This window comes from Macrotis lagotis, chromosome 1, assembly GCF_037893015.1.
Source record: "Macrotis lagotis isolate mMagLag1 chromosome 1, bilby.v1.9.chrom.fasta, whole genome shotgun sequence".
Lineage (NCBI taxonomy): Eukaryota > Metazoa > Chordata > Mammalia > Peramelemorphia > Peramelidae > Macrotis > Macrotis lagotis.
The window spans coordinates 881,427,373-881,449,115 of NC_133658.1; the positions used below are offsets into that span (position 1 = coordinate 881,427,373).

Consider the following 21,743-nt stretch of genomic DNA (forward strand, 5'->3'; position numbering starts at 1 on the left):
TGGTCATTTTAGTCCTGTTTGACTCTTCATTACCTCAGTAAGGGTTTTCTTGACAAAAAATCCAGAGTAGTTTGCCATTTCCTTCTCTAGATCACTTTACAGATGAGAAAACTGAGGCAAACAGGATGAAGTGACTTGCCCAAGGACACCCAGGTATCCAGACTCTTACAGACTAAAAAGTAAGAGGCCTGAGAAGGCCTGAGAAGGCCCTGCCTTCAAAATGATCCTGCCTTCTTTGTGGCCTCTGGTTGAAAGACTGGAAGAATATGACTTCCAATTTAATGAGCTATTGAATATAGGTATAGAGACATAAATGACGAGTTTGTTCAATTCACAGATGGCACAAAGCAGAGTAGGGTGGTTAACATTGTGGGTGACATAGAACTGAACCTAGTAAGATCCATTTTAATAGGGATAAATGTAAAGTATCCTGCTCCGGCTCAAAAAATCAATTTTACAAATATAAAATGAGGTGAGTAGTCAACATCTGGAAGGCATCTGAGTGTTGATATGACAGCTAAATAAAATTAATGAGGGTTTAGGTGAATTTAGTTAGGAATAGCAGTCAGGTGATTGTCTAAATGTATTCTGCCCTAGTTGGAGCACATTTGAAATAATATTGTGCTCAGTTCTAGGATCACATTCAAAGAAGCATGGGGAAAGAGGCTGTCCAGAATAGGGCAACCAAAATGGTGAAGAGCCTTGAGGTTATGCCATGTTAGGTTCAATTAAAGCAACTGGGAAGAGAAGGGCTGTATGGGATTCTGCTCAGCCCCAGAAGAAAGGAACACTAGACAAAAGTTGTAGAAAGAGGAACCAAAGTCATTGGCTAAATATTCAAGGTAGGACAGCAAGATAATGGAACTTAAGGTCTGATGAACAAACCTGGGAGAAGAGAAGAGAAGACTTAGGGTGGGACTGGCTTCAAAAGTAGGAAAGAAGAATCCTTCTTATTCTGCTTGGGCCTAGGGGGCAGAATCAGTAGTAATAGGATGGAAGAAGCAGACACCAAATTTGCCATTAGGTATAATGTAAAAAAACAAAACATCTTTCCTTTCCTCAACATCCTTAAAGTGTAGAATTACTGACTCCAACCTGCAGGAGGAGACAATCTCTAATCCAAAAAATATTATGGGTTTCAAGCCAAGGTTGGATTGTCACTTGTCCGCCATGTTGGAGAAGTCATTTTTTAACTAATAAAAGTTCGATCAGAGAGACTTTGAGGTCCTTCTAACTCGAATTCTGTAAACAAATCTGGCAATGGCTTCTATCTCCTGGTTTTTCTTACTGTACACAGAACTTTTCTCATCAATTCCCAGAATTGGGTAAAGAGACCCATACCTTCTATTCCCCTACCATGGAAGTGAACTTATCTCAGATTGTCTTCCTCTCTCCAGAAAAGGGGCACCAGAGTCTACTATCTACTCCTAGGAGCTGCTAAATCCCAGCAACCGAGAAATGACTCGGATGAGTCCCTGAGAGGCTTCACTCTGAAATAAGTGGAAGCTGACTAGACCAAAGTTAAAGTTCTTCTTGGAAAAGGGGATCTTGACTTCCAGAAGGGCAGCAGATATAACCCAGAAGGTAGGAACCTCATACCTGATTTCAGATGGTCTCCTGGCCAGGGTGGCATGTTCTCCTTCCGAATGGTATCCATGGGCTCTAAACTGGGAATGTCACCAGGAAGTTTTCAGCCCAGGTTCTGGGGTAGGTGCTCCTATCAGAATGGTCTTTCCAGGTAGCAATGATGGATAACAGATCACAGACTGACCAGGTGTCAAAGAGAAGGCTGGGAGATCAGAAAATCAAAGGTAGAGCAGGGTCAAGGCTTCTCCTTATGGGACCTTCACTGTCTTATCTCTTTAGCTTCCCCTCTCCTTCCAGGATAGTACCTGACCTTCCTAAGTCTAACTGGGTGGGATGCCTGGTGAACTGGGGAGTCAGCTGATTCTGTCAACCCTCCCATCTTCATTTCCTTATCTTTAAGATGGCAGAGTTGAACCGATGCCCTCTCATGTCCTTTCCTGTTGTAAATCCTATGGAAGATTTGCCAGAATCAAGATTCTTCCCTTCCTAGCCCCTCTGATAATTCTTTCTCTGTCTCTCTTCGGCAAAATGTCTGTCTGTTCTCCCTGGAACCATGTTTTTCTCCAGAAAATAAAATGATCCATCAGTCAATAAGTATTTGGTCTATGCAAGGCTCTTTGATAGGCCTTGGGGATATAAAGATTCCCCCCCCCCAAAAAAAAAGTTGCTTCCCTCAAAGGGCTTATATTCCATCCGGGGAAAAAACAAGAGTATCAGCAACTAGGGGGTACACTGAATGGAGCCCTAGATTTGAAGTTAGGAAGACTGTATTCATTCGATAATTAATCAATTAGCATTTATTAAGAACCTCCTATGTTCCTGACACACTGGAAAGTGCTAGGTACTTTGACTTGAGTTCACATCCTGCCTCTAGTGGTATGACCCTGGGAAAGTCATTTAACCATCTTCCATGACCTCTTTATTCATAAAGTCAAGATGATAACAGTACCTTGATCCCAGGATTGTTATAAGGACCAAATAAGATAATTTTTCTAAGTGGCTTTGGAAATTTTAAAGTGTTAGGTAAATATTAATTCTTATTATGATATGAAAAATATAAGAAACTGAATACAAGGTAAGCTTGATAAATTGGAAAGGCTCCATGTAGAAGAAAGTGGTGCTTGAGAAGAATCTTAAAGGAGATTAAAAAAGGGAACAAGGATTTATTAATATTCTTTATGCTTTTCAAAAATGTTTTTTCAAATATGTTCTCATTTGATCCTTACAATATCCCTGGGAGGTTGGTGTTGTTATAATCCTCATTTTACAGTTGAGGAAACTGAGGCTGACAGAGGTTAAGTGGCTTACTCAGAGTCATACAGCTAATCTGAGGTCAAATTTGAACTCAAGTCTTCCTGACTCAAGGCTCACTGAGTCACCCAGATACAAGGCATGTCTTCCAGGAGGAAGAATTTAATTTAAAAACAATGGGGGGAAAAAAGTGAAATCTGAATTCAATCAAAATTCAATTCAAAATTTAATTTAAAAGCCGAGACCAGAGATGGAGCACCATGTGAGAAACACCAAGAAGGCCATTTTCAGTTGGAGCATGTAACAGAAAATAAGAGAGACTGGGGCCAGGTTTGAAGGAATTTAAATGCCTAACAAAGGAATCTATATTTTATCCTAGAGGAAAAAGGAAGCCACTGGAGTTTTAATAAAGGGAATCATATGGCCAGATCTAAACTTTAGGAAAATCACTTTGGCAACTGTTTGGAGGATAGATTGGATTGTTGGTGATGTGGAGACCTATTAGGAAGCTCCCCAAATAGTCTAGGTGACAAGAGGTGAAAGGCCTGAAACAGAGTAGTGGCTTGTGAATAGATACTGATGCTGTGAAGATAGAACTCAATCAATAGAAAGGCATTTTTTTTCAGCAACTTCTAGCAACTGAATGATTATGTAGGGGGAGGAAGACAGAGAAAGCAATGCTGTTGCCATGGTTGCCAAAGTGGAGAAGATGGTAAAACTTTCAGTAATTTCAGAAGTTGTGGGGCAGTTTCATTTGAATGATGAGGAATGCAGTTATATTTTAGAAGGGTAAGATGTGACTGAGAAGAATTGGAGGCCAGAAATTGTAGCATGTTTTTTCCTTCTTCCCTAAAGTGTTCAGATGAGGAGGAAAGAATAAAAAGGATTAGTAAAGGATGTTTAAAAATGATGGGATATAACAAAGAACTGGAAATTGAGGAGATGTCCATCAACTGGGGAAGGGTTATATAAAGTTGTGTAGATGATGTGGTATATGAATATGATGGAGTACAATTGTTCTGTAAGAAATCATGAGTAAGCAGATCAGAAAAACTTCAAAAGACTTACATGAACTGATGCCGAGTAATGTGTGCAGAACCAGAAGAACGTTGGATACATTAACAGCACCAGTGTGTGATGATCAACTATTATAGTCTTAGCTCTCCTCAGCAGTACAATGATCAAAGGACTTGTGATGGAAACTGCCATCCACATCCAGAAGTTGGAATGCAGACCAAAGCATACTATTTTCCATTTAAAAAATCTGTTTTATGCTTTATGTTTTTTCCCTTTTGTTGTTTTCCCTTTTGTTTTGATTCTTCTTCCACAACATGACTAATATGGAAATATGCTTGACGTAATTATAAGTAACCTATAGCAGATTACTCAATGTCAAAGGGGGAGGGAAGGAAGAAAATGTAGAACTCAAAAATCTTACCAAAAAACAAATTTTGAAAACTGTCTTTGTATGTAGTTGGAAAATAAATAAATTCATAAAGAAAGAAATGATAAGAAGGTTGTTTCAGAAAAACCTTTGCATCATAAATGGATGCAAAGTGAAGTAAGCTGACCCAGTAGAACATTGTACATAATATCAGCAACACTGTGTGATGATCCACTGTGATGGACTTAGCTCTTCTCAGTAATACAATGATGCAAGCCAATTCCAAAAGACTCATGATGGACGATACTATCTATATCCAGAGAAAGAACTGATGAAGTATGAATGTAGATTGAATTCAGATTTCACTTTTTTACTCCCACTGTTTTCTTCCTTTTATTCTGTCTTTTTTTTTCACATCATGATTAATGTGGAAATCTGACAAGATTGTACATAACCTCTATCAGATTATTTGCTGTCATGGGTTGGGGGAGGGAAAGGAGAAAGAGAGAGGAAACTTTGGAACTCAAGATCTTATGAAAAATAACCTGTAATTGGAAAATGCTATTTACATCATAAAAAAATTAAATGATAGGAGAGAGGCAGGTGTCTATAAAAAAGGAATCCAGGATAAGGAGAGAGTGAACATTATTAATGATTGTGTGGGTAATTTGCTGGATGAGATCAATGGAACATTTAGAGAGGTTGGCTTTGACTAGGACCCTCATCTCCTTATCAGAGCCTGGGGGGAAGGAGGAGAGAAAAAGGGGATGAAGCCAAGGGCAGGGGAGATCTGTAGAGAAGGGGAGAAGCAAGGGAAGCCACCTCCTTATCAGAGCCTGGGGGGAAGGAGGAGAGAAAAAGGGGATGAAGCCACAGGCAGGGGAGATCTGTAGAGAAAGGGAGAAGCAAGGGAAGCCACCTCCTTATCAGAGCCTGGGGGGAAGGAGGAGAGAATAGGGGACGAAGCCAAGGGCAGGGTCGATGTAGAGAAGGAAAGGGAATGCAAAGAGGAGGAAAAGCCAGGCCTCAGGCTCCTCCAACTGTCCCACAATTGTCCCTACACATGTGTTTGTATGTCTGTGATGTCCTGTCCCTCTCCACCCAGAGGGAACATTTTTATGACCCAAATTTCGGGGTGTCTTTCCACACAGTATTCGTCCTCTCCCCGGCCTTCTGTCCCGTTTTCCCTTCTCCACCGTGTTTGTCTAGGTTAGATCTCCACTCACAGGCTGCTTCCCAAGGACCCAGCTCCTTCCTCCCTCTGTTTCCCAAATCCGAGTCTCTCCTTAATGAGGGCCCAGGACTGTGCCGTGCACGCCCTGGGTCTCTCAGGGCCCTTCACCTGCCGTCCCATGCCAACTCACTCCCAAGACGCGCCTCCGGTGCTGTTCACTGCCTTGCCAGCACCCGCACCTTGCACCCCCTCCAGCCCCGGGGCGCTTATCTAGCCCGGCCCCGCATCAGTCCTCTTGCTCCAGCCCAGGTCCGGACTCCCGCCGCATCCCTCATCCCTCCCGGGCGCACCCCATCTGTCGATCTGCTTCTCCACTCCTCCCGGACGCCCCGACTCGCTTCCACCGTGGGGTGCTCGGCTTCTCCGCCCCTCCGGAGGGCTCAGCTGCCGCGGCGGGCGGGGTCCGGGCCAGGGCGAGTAACGACTGGCAGGCCCGGGCCCCGCGGCCTCGGGGGGGCGGGGCGAGGTTCGCAGGGCGCCCCGGCCTGGGGGCCGACGCAGACCTGGGGCGCTGCGTGGGGCATCTTCGCGAATTGCGGCCGCTCTTCCCGGGACCCCCCATCCCTGCAGATCCTATTCTGGGGAGGGGCACATCAGGGGGTGCCGGTGCCACCGGGTCCTGGACCAAAGAGTCTTTAGATGTAGCGGTGGACCTTGCCCTCAGCACAGCCTCCATCTCCCCGGCACTCAGCTTCTGCCTATCTTTTCGGGCAGTGCCCAGTGCCCTGACCGAGAGGTCAGGGTCAGGACAGCCTCTGCTTGACTGTTTTGGTCCAACTTCAACCTGGGCCCCGCTGGGTGTTTGCTGGTAAAACTGGTTCTGAGAGCTGGAGAAGCCTAAATCCTTGCTTCCTGGGAGACCTTGGTCCAGTCACTTCCCTTTCCTAGGCCTCAGTTTGCTCATTTGTAAAATTGGTTGGACAAGATGGATCAATGAGGCTGTGTATTTCAGTTCGGATGTCCAATAGATAGATCTCAGATCACTTGGGCTTATTCTCCCGAGGAGGAATTGGAAGTGCAGAGAGGAGAGTCTGGCCTCTCCTGGGAGGTGAGGTCTCCACACCACCCAGCTCCGTGGAACCAGCCAAGGTGGCCAATGCCAAGTCACCTTTGGCTGTCCTGTCTCCACCCCTTCGATGTGATCACCTGCCAGGCCCTGTTGATTGGGCTTCCCGATGCTCTTGCATCCTGCCCCTTCCCTCAGCACCCTCAAAGGAACCACTCTTGTTCAGGCCCTCAATTGCTCCTCTAGAGTCAAGCCCCTTGGAATCATTTTCCAACCGATCTCCCTCCCGTTTCCTGATGCATTCCTCTAAGTTACACTTAACATGATATATCGGGCTTCCACACACACAAGAGCCTTTTCAGAATGCTTCTAGATAAAGGAAGTGCTACATTTCAGTTGATTGGTGAGAACACTGTTTCCCTCACCCAAGTTCATATAGGGGTTTGTGAGCCTTTTGTTCAGATATCCCCTAAGCTCCACAAATGAGTTCATAGAATCATGGAGATCTTGGTGATCATTTGGTTCATTTTTCAGTTGAGGAAACAGACTCACAGGTTAAGTGACTTATCCAAGGTCACACATACATTAAGGAACAGAATCATGATTTGAATCCAATTCCCTTTGTACCCTGCTGTGGTTGGGTGAACTGGATTCCACGATTCTTGGTTGGAACCAGTCATATCCTAATTGGAGCTCTTGGCTCCAAAAGGCCAGTTTCATTCCCTACCCACTCACCCACCTCCCCTAGCTTTGAGATCCATGATGGTTTCCTCCTCTTTCAGCAAGTGCTCCTTAATTTGAGGCAGCCTGGAAAGAAAGTCACTTCCACCAAAACATTTTTTTAAAAATCCTGAATCCCAGCCTTCAGTGCTGGCTCCCCAGGGTTTGCTAAATATAGGGATTCCAGGCTCACCACAATCTGGTTTCCTTTCAAAATCCTGGCTCTCTTTCATTTACATCATTTTAAGTATTTAGTACCTCAGCCAAACCAGAACACTGAACTATCCTGCCCTCTGCCTTTAGACTCAACAGTACCTTTGCTCATGGCCACAAAGCCCTGCTTGGCTAGTGATGCTGCCCCTCCCTAGCCTCCCAAATTGCCTCTCTGAAATCATTTTTCCTCCATTAGGCGGTAGGAGCCTTGAGTAAAGAGAGGATGAGGCAGCGATCTTTGTCTCTGGTAGCCAACAGTTTTGCCCATCATATCATTCAATAAATCCATGGGAGTGAGGAACTCTCTTTTCCCTCAGCTGAGGAGTTAGAGGTCAAGGCTCTGTGTGGCCCTGCAGAAGCTCCCATGGATACAGAGGGGTTCCAGCAGCTGGGTCTCAAGTGTCCCCCCCCCCCCCCACTTCCTACTCCTCATCCACCTCCCTCAAGGAATGACTGGAATTTCTCAGGCCAGAGCCCTTAATGAACTGCAGCCAAGGACAAGAATAAGGTTGAAGACTCAGAAGTGGTCTAAGAAGACTTGGGAAAAGGTCAGGGAGCCCTGTTACAGTTCCTGCCCTTATGGTCCCCTGGGAGATGACCATGAATGGAGACTGGGGACCCTGTAGGAAACACAGGTCTGGCACGATGAAACGTGGGAGTGATGAAGCCCTCCCTACCAAGGCCATGGGGCTACTTGGTTCAGAGAGGGCCGCAGGTCAGGCTGGTGGGGCATCCCCCTGTTGAAGAAAACAGAGGCAGCATTCTCCTTTCTGAAGCCTCCCCCTCTGTGAGTAGGCATCAAGGTGCTGAAGCCATGGTGGGTGTGCCAGGGCCTGGAAATGCTTCATCACACAGAGAGTCCAGTGAGCTTATTCCTCAAACTTTAATGTCCTAACAGCAATGGCAGTGTTTCAGAGGCTCTGTCTGAGTGGCTAGGATGGAGCTGCTGCCCCTGGGGAAGCAGCAGAGGGAGAGGCTGCCCTTACTGTTGCCCCCTAGCCAGCCTCTATGGAAGTGCTACCCACCCACCTGGGGCAAGGGGAGGACAGCTACCCTCAGGGGCCACACCTGGGGCTGCAGAGACCCTGGCACAGCCTAGGCACTTGGCAGTGTGGCCCTGGAGGGAGGGACAGACAGACGAGTCTCTCAAGGGTAAGATGGACCTTGGGGAGTACAGTGTTGAGACCCTGGAGTGTGGTTCTCAATTGGAGCAGCGAGAATGTCCCTGAATCATAAGCCCACTTTACCCCAGGGAGGCAGAAGCGCCAGATGTAACTCACGGTCAGGGAAGGGTGAGAGGGCAGGGAGCAAGATAGTCTTCAGAGAAGGGGAATAAATGCCCAGCATTGGAGGGGGAGGAGGAGGAGGAGGGGTCTCAGTATGGTCGAGCAGCCGGCTTGCTCTCCAGGTCTGCGTAGGGGTGTGCCAAGGCAGGGTCCTCCTGGGCGTCAATGGTCTGGTAGGCACTATGCTCCTGCGATGGACCAAAGGAACCTGGAAGTGGGGTGGAGGAAGGAGAGGCGGGGGAACGCAGGATGAGGTTCTCTCCTCACAAGCTCCTGCCCAGGTTCAGCTGTAGCCTTCCTAGATCGGTCTGACTTTCCTTCCAGTTAATTGTGAGCCCTGCTGCTGTGACCAGAGTCTGGAGGAACATCCAATGCAACAGGAAATGAGGCTAGGCTGTGAGGGGCAAGGGAAGGGAGGTGGCATTTCTTGGGTCTGCTGTGGGCCAGGCTGGCATTTCCTTGTTGATGGTGACCCCATGGCCTCGCTGCCCATTGGGGGGGGGGATAGGATGGAAAGCAGTGAGGTAAATCAGAGATGTTTCCTGACCTAACTAAAGGCCTAACAAGGCAAGGCAGGGGAGAGGCTGGACATGAGAAAAGGGAAGTCCACAACAGAGAAGGTACTTCCATCAGGCCCTGCCTGGGGGTCCTCAGCCACTCTGGGGGGACAGTAGACTTCCTGGATGGGCCCAGCTGCCAGAGCCTGGCCCCTATCAGCCAGGGACCCAAGAGGCCAGGTTCAGCCACATCTGCACACTCCTTTCCCTGGACCCTGGGATCTTGCCTGACTCTGGGCTGGGACTGTGACTGCCCACCAGAGCCAAAGGGAAGTGGGGCTGTGTTTGTCTGCTTTTCCTCCTGAGCTAGGGAGGAAAGGAAGAAAGATGAAACTTGTTTTTTTCCTTCTCTAAAGGGGTGGCCTAGAAGCTAGGGCTTCTGGTAAGGAGAAATTACTTTGGACATCCCCCACGGTAACTAAACTATCTGCTTCTCCAAGGCACAGTAGTACAATTGGAATCCCCTTCTACCTCTCTTCCCCCTCCTCAGCTCACCAGGACACAGAGCAGACCTGGGGGCTGTCCCCACCTGGGCCACCTCAGATGAGCAAAGAAGTCAGAGATGGGAGTTAAGTGAAGGAGGCCGGAAGCCAGGTGAAAGGGGGAGAGGGGCCTGAGAAGCAGGGGGAGAAGAGGGGAGTCAGGAGCCTAGGCCCAGCCTACCCGGGGACACTGCAGCCTCACCTATGTTGAGGACAAACTCGCCCCCTCGCTCTCGGTACATGTGGTAGACAAAGATGCAGGACAGGGGCTTCAGGAGGAGGCTGAAGATGGCCATACCCGTGCCGAAGCGCATGGTATCTGTCAGTGAGATCCCATATGGATAGAAGATGCTGATGTAGATGATATCCAGGAGGATGGTGATGGCCAGGCCAACCAGAAACTGCAGAATACAAAGTGAGGGCAGTGCCCAAAGGGCAGAGCTTTGGACGCAGCCCTACCAAGGCTGGGGGAGCTCTGGATAGGAGAGCCCCAGGCTTCTAGCCTATTCCATGTTAGCAGAGCAGGCCTGAAAGACCCAGAATGCTGGGTAGGGGCCAAAAAAAAAGGTCATTCCCCCAAACCCTGAACAGCCATTAAGGGCTCACCCAGTGACCTCACCTTAAAAGAAGTAAAAAGGACTTGAGAAGGGAGCACTAAGATTTGCTTGGTACAAATCACACTGACTCAGAGGTCATTTCAAAGGCTTAGAGGGGAGAGGAGAAAGGCAGAGGAAGTGGGAGAGGGACTCGGAGCCCGGGGACACATAGCTGCCTTTGTTCCCAGAAGGCCATGTGGGATGTGGGGAGATTTGCCTCAGCTCTGGTCTGCTCCTCTGTGGAGGAGTCAGTGCTCCTCCCACCTACTGAGGTTCCAGGACTTTAGAAGGCCCCCCAGAAACCTCCAGCGCTTCTTCCCAAGGAACTCTCCGTGCCAGATTGCATCTACTGAACTCTGTCTGGAGCCTCGCTGAGCCCTGTCAGGTCTAATCTCCCTATGGGGAGCTGGAGAGAGGTGAGGTATTGCTGGTCATGGCCCTGTAGCCGGCTGCTGACTAAAGAAGCTGCTTCTCTCTGCTCATCACCTGTGCTCCCAGCTCCAGAAGAGCCTCGAGACTGACCAGCACTGGAGGCCCCATCTGCAGTCCACCCAGCTGCTATCTCATGAGCTCTGATGGCTGTACCCTTTCCACTGACAATGGCTAGCTGTGGGATCCTGGATTAAGTTCCTTTTAGTGCTGGGACCTGAGAGGTCCTTCTACCTCTGGAATCACGTTTGGTCCTCATTGCTGGCTGTGCTCCCACAGCTTCTGTCCCCAACCACCAGGTCCATACTTTCTCCCATGTTAACTTCTCCCCCTCCCTGCTACAAAGCTACTCCTCCACCCACCCTCCTATTCCAATTCAACAAACATTGATTGTTTTTGTTGGGTTATCTGGGCCATGTCAAGACTCCTTTCCTCTTCTTCATCCCTGTAGCCCCTTCCTCTCTTCCAGGGAATCCAGTGGGATACATCTCCTAAAGTCCCAGTTCCTTCCCAACCAAACAACCCCAACTATCTCTATTGCACCCTGACTTCCCCCCCTTCCTCTTGTCTCTTAGAGGGTGCTGTCTCATTTCCTAATTCTCTAATCTCTGGTCTTGTCAGAGTGAGCTCCTTAGGGACTGACTGCCCTCCCCCAGTGTCTATCTACACAGCACCAGCACAGAACTGATGCTCCTAAGTACTTGTAGAATGAATATCTTTCCTGAGCATCCATAAAGGGCAGTGGAGTTCCAGTGCTGGGAAGGAAGGTCCAGTGTCCCTATAGGGTTATTTGTTTTGAGGAAAGCAAGGAAATATCTTTATGAAAAGTCCTGGGCTGGGTTGAGACAGGGGGTGATCCTCATTAAGCCAGTTTTAGAAAGGGCCACTTGCCTAGGTCAGATAAATCAAAACAAAGAACATGGTATCCAGCAGTTCCTTCTGAATGGTGAGGCCAAGTTGCTGGTGAAGAGAGTGCCCAGGGGCTGAATTTGGCCAAGGGCTACAAGAAGGAATCAAAGGAAGGATATGGAAACTGAAATCAGGAGACAGTAGAGTTTAGATGGAGGAGAATGAGGTTGAGTAGGGCCTTTGAGGATAGCTGGGATCAGGAAGTTAAGACTCATGAAAATAAAGGCTGACCAGAGCTGTCAGTCCCAGGCATCTTGTCAAGGGTCTCCCTGGACTGGGAGGGGTGGCCCATCCTTCTCCCAATCCCTAAACTCACCATAATTATGGCATCCAAGGAATCTCGTTGAGCAATGGCCCACACCCCCAGGGCCAGGACGGTGAAATTAGCCCAGGCATAGGAGTTTGAGAATATCAAACAGCCCCTGGCAAAAGGAAGCAGAGTCAATCCCAACAGATTCATCCCGGGGATAACTCCCTTCTCATTTCTCATTACCTAATCACACCTCATTAGTCTTTAGCTCTTTCCTTCTATTATTTTTAAACATACATTTGAGGCCTTTCACTTTATACTAGTCAAATAAAACAAAACAACTCTCCTCCTCCTACCTGCCCAGACTGAATCCTCCCATGTAACACAAAATCATCCAGAGCTTGTGCCAGTTTATAAAAGCGGACAGGAGTCTCCCCCATTCTCCCCCGAGAAGGAAGGTCTATTCAAGCATCACTTCTACAAGGACCTTCCTGCTTTTTCCAGCTACTCTGAGTTTGGGAGAAAAATTGTAGATAATTGTAAAGCTATCAACATAGTGCCCGGCCTCCAATTGACATTTCACAAATGCTGTTTTCTCTAAATTTCTTGTACTTGTCATTTCTTTCTGGCCAGGCATCTTCTATCACATTTGGCTCCTACACCACTAACTTGCCCTTCTCCAGAAGATGGCTGCCTGCTCCATCCCTTGCCCTTGCTCCATACGGAGGGCAGTTACAAATATTTGGGAAACTCTTGGTCATTGGCTGTCTTTGGCTCCCTTGGGGCAGCTGCCCACAAACGGGCCCCTATTATGTCAAGTGGAATGGAGGGGCAGGTTGTCCATCATTCTGAGGACAAAATGCTAAATATGCAAAAACTGGAGAAACAAGTCACAGTTTTACCCATGTTACTTTAGTGGGTTGATTTTACCAAAACTGTCACAGTTTTCATTGGTTTTGTCGATTTCTGAGACATGAGATCAAACCTTGGCATTCTATTAATTGAATTTTTTTATTACTGTATAATTTAGAAAATGTTTTCAAACAGTCACCTAAATTGTACATTTAAAAAAACCTGTTTGATCCTATGACCCCCTCATTTAGAATGAATCTTGATATTCACCCAACTAGAAATGGATCTTGATATTATAGCACCTCCCTATACAGAGCAGATATTGGACTTTTCTTTGTATAATTTTGTATAATTAAGACTGCCAACTCATCTTTTAGGATCTCTTCTATCTGGTGTTTGGTTACAGACTCTCTTTCTAGTCATTGTGGTGAAAGTACCTCCAGATTTTTCTAGGACATGATCTTTTGTATTCAAATCATGTATTCCTTTTGAGCTTATGGTGGCATAGGATGATCAAAGCCCATTTTCCTGATTTCCTAACAGTTCATGTTAAAAATGAAGGCCATTGGGGCAGCCAGGAGCACAGTGGATAAAACACCAGCCCTGGAGTCAGGAGGACCTGAGTTGAAATCCAGCCTCAGACACTTAATTACCTAGCGGTGTGGTTTTAGGCAAGTCACTTAACCCCATTGCCTTGAAAAAAACAAAAACAAACAAAACAAGAATGGAGGTCAATCTCCAGGTAATTATGTACTTGAATTTATCCAATACTGGTCTTCAGTCTGGGATTGCTTCTGCCTTATCTATTGTAATCTATTGTTTTCTTTTTCTTTTTTTTTTCTTTTTTGTAAGGCAAACAAGGTTAAGTGGCTTGCCCAAGGCCACACAGCTAGGCAATTATTAAGTGTCTGAGACGGAATTTGAACCCAGGTACTCCTGACTCCAGGGCCTGTGCTTTATCCACTACTGCCACCTAGCCCCCCCCTCCTTGTTTTGTTTTCTAACTAGTGTTATCTGACTGATAATTTGAATGGAATGACACTTAATCTATAATTTGGGTAGTAAGGTCATTTTTATTATAGTATTATGCCCTAATCATTAATACTCTATAATTAAATATACAATTACTCAAAACTTATTCCTTTGCTTCTATAAAATGTGTTTTGCAGTTATATTTACTTAAATATTGAATATGTCTTGGCAGACCAACTCTTGTGTAGTTTGTGTGGATAGAATTCATCATTATTGTTTCTTCTTGGGTTTTGTTAGTATATAAATGCTGATAATTTCTATGGATTTATTTTGCATCCTGCTGGAGTCACAAAGTTCTGATTTCTGATTTCAAATTTGGCTTCTGCCACTTTCTAGTGTGACCATGGACAAGTCACTTCATCTTCTGGTTTGTTTCAGTTTCCTCACTTTTAAAATGGGGATAAATTGCACCTAACTCCTAGAAGAGTGTGAGGTTCAAGTGCAATAATAATTGTAAAGGGCTTATCTTAGTACCTGCACTGAGTAAACCCTAGAGAAATGCTAGGTATTATTATTATTATTATTATAATTATTTTACTACTCTCCTACAGTTTTATATACATCATCAGGCAAACTGAAGATAGGGAAGATCTTTATCTCCTCCTCACCAATGTTGGTGCCCTGAATTTTATTCTCTTATTTAACACTAAGGTAGCTAGTATTTCTAGAATTATGTCAAATAATAGTGGGAAGAGGGGGGCTGCTACATTACTACTGTTTAAATGTGTTCTACTAGTGTTTCTACACTGAGAATACCTCCTAACTCTTGATTATATATGCTTCTGGTCATAATGAAGGACCTTCATGTGATTATCTTTTTCTTAACATAAATGGATTTACTCAAAAGTTTTTCCTGAATCCATTGAAATGTTAGGTGGTTTTTTCCTTTAGGAGATTGATTATGCAAATAATTTTCTTAATATTATTCCATCCTGTATGCATGATGTGAATCTAATGGCCTCATGTTGAATTATTTACTGGCTATATTTTCTTGCAAGGTTCTTACTTAAAATGTGTGTATTCATATTCATTAGGAAGATAGTTCTCTGTTTCTGTTTTGCCTCTTTCTGTGTTGTCAAACTGGGACAAAAGAGTCAGTTTGGAGTCAGGAAGACCTGAGTCTAAATCTGCCTGAAGATACTGTCTAGCTGTGTGAGCCTTGGCAAGTCACCTCACTGCTCTTTGCTTCAGTTTCCCCAACTGTAAAATGGGATACTAAGAGTACCTGCTTTCCAGGGTTACTGCAAAAATCAAATGAGATGCTACCTCTAAAGCGTTTAGCTTAGTGCTTGCTAGAAAAGGTTCAATGTTAGTTATTAGTATCCATCTGACCCAGTTTTAGCTCCCTTTGGTAGTTCATTTACAGCTGCAAATTTGCTCTGTTCACTTGGGTGCTTCTTATTTTGTAAATCCTCATCCTTGTCTTTGAGTTCTCAGTTTTACCGATCTAATTGTCTACTGGTTTGTAACTCTTTTTTTCTCTTCTACTTTTTCGTTCCTTTGTCTCTTTAAGCAATCAGTTAAGTGACTTGTCCAACATCACAAGGCTAATAAAGTATCTGAAGCCAATTTTTTTTTGGAGGGGGAGGGGATTTGCAAGGCAGTGGGGTTCAGTGACTTGCCCAAGGCCATACAGCTAGGTAATTATCAAGTGTCTGAGGTCACATTTGAACTAGGGTCCTCCTGACTCCAGGGCTGGTGCTCTATCCACCACACTACCTAGCAGCCCCTGAAGCCAAATTTGAACTCAGGTCCTTCTGACTCCAAAGCCAAAGCTCAATCCATTGTCCCACCTAGCTGGCCCTTGTTTCTAATCATTTTCTTCTTTTCCTTCTCTGTTGCAAATTCACCTTGTTCACATTTTATGTTGGCCATCTGAATTTTCTCTTGGATTAAATAAGCTAATATTTGAGCTACAACTGATAGTTTTTAGTTTTGCAATTTACACTATTTTCAATTTTTTCTATTTTACTTTTAGTTTTTGATATTTTTCATTTGTATTTCTTAAGAGTTATTTTGTGTTCCTTGTCTTTTTAATTGCATGCTTGGTCCCTGATGCTCTCTTTTTCCAATGTGATAATGTAAGTTTTCCTCTGAGAGTCGTCTTAGCCTCACTTCAAATGTTCTGTAATGTTTTTACTTAAGCTACCTGCTCCCAGGGACCGACACCCCCCCCAAAATGAAACCTCATTGCCAGATGACTCACCACGCCGTCAGCAGCCAGTGCACCAAAACAATGGCCTACAGGAGGAAAGAGACAAGCGAAGAAAGAGTGAGCGATAACCAGGTCAGTGAGTCTGGAAAACCCTGGACAAAAGAAAACTGGAATTACAAGATCCTGAGGAGGATCAATGAGTGACCTGCCAGTAACTGGTAAAGCAGAGAGCACATGAGGCAGAATGGGGCCGGGCTCATCTCAATGCCCTCTTTGGTTAACCCATGATATGTGGCTGATTCTTAGACTTACAACACTTCATCTGGAACTCAGTTGGGGCCTCTGAAGCAGAAGGCAGTTTAAGTGATAAGAGCTTGGGTCAACGTGCTTTTAACCAGAAAGTTTTGTTTTTATTTTCCTTAATGATGATGCAGTTGAGGTAGGAGGCTATAATTTGGGGTCCAGTTTCCCCCACCAAAATGAAAGTCCCCTAAAGGGGAGTGTCTCCTACAATACCCAGGATGTTGAGAGTGGGAGGCAGGTCCTATGTTCAGATTGACTCTATGGTGGCAGAGCTCTACATCCACAAAGTCAGGTGGATGAGACAGGCCTGGCCAGGGGCAGACCTGCTATTAGCAATGCTGAGCATCAGGCCAAGGAAAAACCAGACCTTCCTAAGCTCTTTCTTCTTCTAGAGAGGATTCAGTTGTCAACAGGGTTATGAATGATTTTACATACACTTGTCCTGCCAAGTTGTCTAGAAATCCATGGTGAGCAGTCATAGAATTTATTTTATTTGGTTATTTTTGGTTTTTGCAAGGCAATGGTTGCCCAGGGTCACAAGGCTAGGTAATTGTTAAGGGTCTGAGGTCACATTAGAACTCCAGTCCTCCTGGCTCTAGGGCAGGTGCTGTATCCACACTATACCACCCAGCTGCCCCACAGTCATAGAATTTAAATGAAAAAAAAAAGGGATGAGTATGCAGTCCCTTCTAGGCCCCAAGAGGCTCAATTTTTCTTTTACTAAAGAGGAAACTATGTCTGAATGAGGTTAGGATCACAGGGTAAGAAGTGGCACAGTGAGGACTAACAGCCAAGGCTCCTGGTTCCCTGCCCAAGATTAGAGGGAATTAGAGAAGCCAAGCATCCCTACCTCCTCCACCCAAGCCCATTTTCCCACTAAGTTAAGTCAAGGTTTTTCTCCTGGCTTCCTAGTATTTTTTATCTGGCACTACTCCTAAAGGTCAGGCTTGGCAAATAGGAAGCATATAAGCTGACAAATTTCTCACCTCAATTTGAGTATCTGAGTGGCTCCCCCTTCTCCAAGCCTATAAATACTGTAAACATATTTAAATGAGGAGTATGAGAAAATGCCTCCCTAATCACTTGTCCTTGCTCTTTATCTTCAAAGCCTAAGGCAAGCCAGTGAATTATCTTTGCATCTAGAGTAGCTTCCTCCCTCTGCTCTAAATCACCAAGAACAGAAATTCCCTTAGCTCATCCTTACCCCCACCTAAGGAATCATCAGAGCAACCTCAGCTTAGGACCACAGGAGGTGGGGCAGGGGCCAAACTTTCTCCATTTAGTTTCCTACTGCTCATCTTAGACACAAAATTAGTTTGATCCGACTAAATGATTTTATTCCATGTCATATAAAGCAGTGTGGCCAGAACAGGATCCTTTGTTTCTCTGTGTGTTCTCTCATGAATTCGACACCAGATCAGGGTAAGTGGAGACCCTCCAGGGACAGGGAAAGGGCTCTGAGGTCTCCTCCAGCGTCCCTCTGGAATTCCGGCAACACTGGCACTGCTACTCTCTGTGCCCTTGGGCAAATCACTCTGGGTCTCAGAAGTTACAATGAATGATTTCTAAGGTTGCCCCATCCAGCTCTAACATGACACTGAAGGACACTTCTGGTCCTAAGACCCTGCTGCCATGTGATGTGGATATCTCCCAAACTGCTCATTCTACCCAGCCAGGCAGTGTCCTTGCCTTGGAAGAAACAGACTGGCATAGAAACCCCCATTTCACATGCTCCATCCTGGCCCATTGGATCAGGTCAACAGGAGACCCTCTCCCCAGAAGCAGGAGAATTGATTTATTTTGGCAAGCTCCGCCTTCAGTTTGGGAAAGCTAGGACTCATCTACTCTGGGGATGAGCTGATGACCCTTGAATAGCTCCTTCAAAGAGATAAACCCTTTTCCCTTTCAGAAAAGGTCTTCAAGGGACAGCCAGGTGGTTCAGTGAGTAGAGCACCAGCCCTGGAGTCAGGGGGACCTGAGTTCAAATCTTAACTCAGGCATTTAATAATTACCTAGCTGTCTGACCTTGGGCAAGTCACTTAACCCCATTATCTTATAAATAAATAAAAAAATCAAACAGAAAAGGTCTTCAGAGGGGGAGCAAGAGGATTATCATTAACAACATAAATTTGGAAACCAAGGAAATACTAAGTTTTTTACATAGTAGCAAAGTGTTTCTTTTGGTTATAGTTATGTTTATCTGCATATCTATTTCTATATATATGTATATACATATAGTTATATCAGCCAGGAATGGGAAAGGAGTCTAGGAAAGGGCAGTATTTATTTATTTTGAGTTTTACAATTTTCCCCCTAATCTCACTCCCCCCCTCCCCTAGAAGGATTTAGTCTTTACATTGTTTCTATGGTATATATTAATCTAAGTTGAATGTGACAAGAGAGAAATCATATCCCTTGGCTGTTTTCAAAGACTTTCCCAGGTGCTTCCTTATTGGCTCATGTCGTCTCTGGGATGTAGGTTGCCGGTTTGCCAGGTGGTATTATCCCCGTGTGAAAGAGGTGAGGTAGGAAAGGCAGGACAGGATGCAAACCCACATCTTTTCCGCTGTGACATGCGGCTCTGAGTTAGTCTGGTGTGGGCTGGGAGATGGCACAATAGTGGTCTCAGTAGATGGAAACAGCCCAGGGTCTACCACTGTGGGGTGGAGGCCAGACATGAAGGGGAGGAGGATGAGCCAAGGAAGAAGGAGAAGGATCAAAAAGAATGACATAAAAACTGAGGGAGGATCAAAAAGGTTGATGATCAAGATAAGGCTGCTAGCTTGGGCAATGCAGAAAGCACAGAGGCAGAAATGAAGACTGGAAGGGACCTTGGAAGCCACTGAGTCTAATCCTCCCATTTTACAGATAAGGGAACTGAGGAAATGACTTACTCAAGCTAATCCTTTAGGTTCCTGGGTGCCATGGAGTGCAGAACACTGGGCCTGAAGTCAGGAAGACTTGAGTTCAAATCCAGCCTCAAACACTTATGAGCTATATGGTGCTGGGCAAATCAGTTAATCTCTGTCTGCCTCAGTTTCCTCATCTGTAAAATGGGGGAAATAATAGAACCCACTTCTCCCTGTTCATCAGCCTGTGCATCCAGTCCCAGAAGAGCCTAGAGACTGGCCAGCATTGGAGGCCCTACTTGCAGTCTGCTCAGCTGCTATCTCATGATCTCTGATGGCTATGCCCTCCCCACTGACAATGGCTAGCTATGGGATCCTGCCCTTTCAGCTGGGCCCTGAGAGGTGCTTCTACCACTAGAATCACAAGGTGACAGAGGCTGTGTCTATTTTGGTTTCTTAGAGAGCACTGACCCTCTGCTGGATGCTGAGGTGGGGTCTTTCCACAAGTGAAACATGCAGAGTTTAACTTGAATCATGTCTCTGGAGCAAGGATCCCCCTGAAATGGGAACTGCCTAAAGGAAGACGTCCTACAGTTTCAACCCAGTATTGCTTCCTGACTAATGGTGACAAAACAAGATAGGTAAAGCGTCACATAAAACCTTAAAGATAAAAATCAATTTTCTTCCCCAAGTCACAAACCACAGAACCCCCCTGCCTGCCCTTCAAGAAATATTTTAAGAAAAGAAGTAGTTTAGGGATGGGGTCCCATGTGCTTGTCTTGTCTCTTTCATTCAGCCTAACTTGTTGAGGGCAGGGACTGAGCCTCCTGCAGTCCTGCCCACTGCCCTCATCCTGCCCCCCCAAGGGGCCAGGACTAGGTTCAAAGATCTGGGCCCCAAACCTCAAAGATCTGATCTCTTCAAGCTTAAAATAGCCTTCTACTTCCTTCCAACAGATTTTGGAACTAGCTCCTACCCCAAAGTTCTGCCACTTTAGGAGGAACATGTGAACCTGATGATGACTGAGAGAAAGCTATCCCATCCACACACCCTTCCTCCCCTTCCCTTTAAACTGTAGTAACACCTGCAGCAGCTATTGGTTAGAATGATCCACACCACTGTGTTAGCAGGACCTCATGGTCTAGATAGAGCAGAGGATGGAGCCTTAGGTCTCCAGGTCAGAAGACCCGAGTTCAAATTTGAACTCGACACATCCAAGCTGTGTGACCTTGGACAAGTCCCTTCACTTCTGTTTGTCTCAGTTTCCCCATCTGTAAAGTGGGGGAAATAATAGCCCCTCCCTCTTAGGGGTTATTGTAAAGGTGGAATGAGATTATATTTGTAAAGCACCTATTAGCACAGTGTCTGGCACATAGTAAAGACTATATAAAGGCCAGCTACTATTATGAATATTATACTCTTGCCATTTCTGGTTAAAAAAAAGCTAACAGAGAGGTGAAAAGCCTTCACTCTAGGCTGGCCCAATGCTTTCTTCAATATTAGAAATAAGTAGGTCCCTGATCCTAGGGGTCAGCCTTCCTGATTAATAGCTCACAGAAAGTGAGGCTGGTGACTTAGCACAGCACCCCCTCACTCATATTCAGTTCCTTTGCATGTCATGGCATCACCTCCCTGATGTCAGAGCCTTCTTCAGGAACATCCCACATTTCTGCCTCAGAGTTGGAACAAATAAGCAAGTTCAGGGGGTGAGTCTTGCAGGAGGATGTCACCCTCTATCTCCTGAGCAGCATTTGTAGCACAGTCACAGCTAGATACCTTAACATGGAAAAGGAGATGCAGGTCACTAGACTTTCTTACATGATCTAAGTAAACAGTGGAGACAAATAAGCAAGCAGGACAATAATTCAATATGGAAAGCAAAGGCTCTCAGAAATGAATTTCTCCCTAGTTAGCGCTGCAGTGGGGCAGGATGAGAGGCAGAGGCTGGTCTTTCTCTTCACCAGTAACACCTGCAGCAGCTATTGGTTAGAATGTGGTTAGGGTCTCTCTCCCCTCCCCACCTCTTCTTCAGAAAGTTCCCATGGGAGGTTTTTGGGTGAAAGACGAACAGGCCAAAACTACCCCAACCTTTGATGACAAAGCACTCAGCCTTTCTCTTTCTAAACAAGTCCATCTAGCCTCCAATAATCTCAGTTCCTTCTTCCCTCCTTCTGATTCCCTTCCAAGTCAAATCAAGAAGTCAACAAATATTTATTAAGTGCCTATGATATCTGGTACCCCTCTTATGTCCTGGTGCTCCCCCTAATTGCTTACTCTCTTGGTTCACTTTCTACTCCCCAGTTTTCCTTTTGTCCCCTAATCTCTCAACCACCCCATCTGCTCACCCCATTATCTGTCCTTATTGCATAGCAGACAGTCTGATTGATGTCTCAGTTCTGTTGACTCCATCACCTTCACTTGCTCTCCTCCTATTCTCCCCAGACCTGGCCCCTACTCCTCCATTCTTCATCACTCTCATGAAGTCACTCCACAATCATTTAGTAGGTACCTACTTGCTAAGTGATGGGGATTCAAAGCCTCTTGTCCCAAGGAGGCACCTGATGGTGAAGACCACAAGCAAATCTCTACTATTGAATTAAGTAATGGGTGCATGGGGATGATTAAAAGAGGGAAGAGGTTAGTCAGAA

General features: G+C 45.6%; 2 protein-coding genes across 8 annotated transcripts in view; both read right to left on the reverse strand.

Moving 5' to 3' along the window:
• Window positions 1-8,155, reverse strand: part of C1H1orf167 (chromosome 1 C1orf167 homolog) — a 55,936-nt gene extending 47,781 nt beyond the window's left edge. For all 7 annotated transcript variants that reach the window (XM_074218432.1, XM_074218430.1, XM_074218426.1 and 4 more), the window contains exons 1-2: window positions 5,747-8,155; window positions 1,600-1,789 (exon numbers count right to left, since the gene is read on the reverse strand). In XM_074218432.1, coding sequence (XP_074074533.1) covers window positions 1,600-1,657 — 58 coding nt within the window. In that variant the 5' untranslated portion in view covers window positions 1,658-1,789; window positions 5,747-8,155. The remainder of the gene's footprint in view (window positions 1-1,599; window positions 1,790-5,746) is intronic.
• A 99-nt stretch (window positions 8,156-8,254) lies between these two features.
• AGTRAP (angiotensin II receptor associated protein) lies at window positions 8,255-18,525 on the reverse strand. Its single transcript, XM_074218438.1, has 4 exons — window positions 15,995-18,525; window positions 11,971-12,076; window positions 9,923-10,121; window positions 8,255-8,889 (listed from the first exon to the last, which is right to left on the reverse strand). Exons 2-4 carry the CDS (start codon window positions 11,971-11,973, stop codon window positions 8,771-8,773), a joined length of 321 nt encoding a protein of 106 aa, XP_074074539.1. The 5' UTR covers window positions 11,974-12,076; window positions 15,995-18,525; the 3' UTR covers window positions 8,255-8,770.
• Window positions 18,526-21,743: the final 3,218 nt, after the last annotated feature.

What these genes read in the sequence shown, in the direction of transcription:
- AGTRAP (XM_074218438.1), bottom strand. An exon ending in CGAGTTTGTCCTCAACATAG is followed by an intron (nt 8,890 to 9,922) that starts GTGAGGCTGCAG and finishes CCCCACTTCCAG; the next exon opens with GTTCCTTTGGTCCATCGCAG.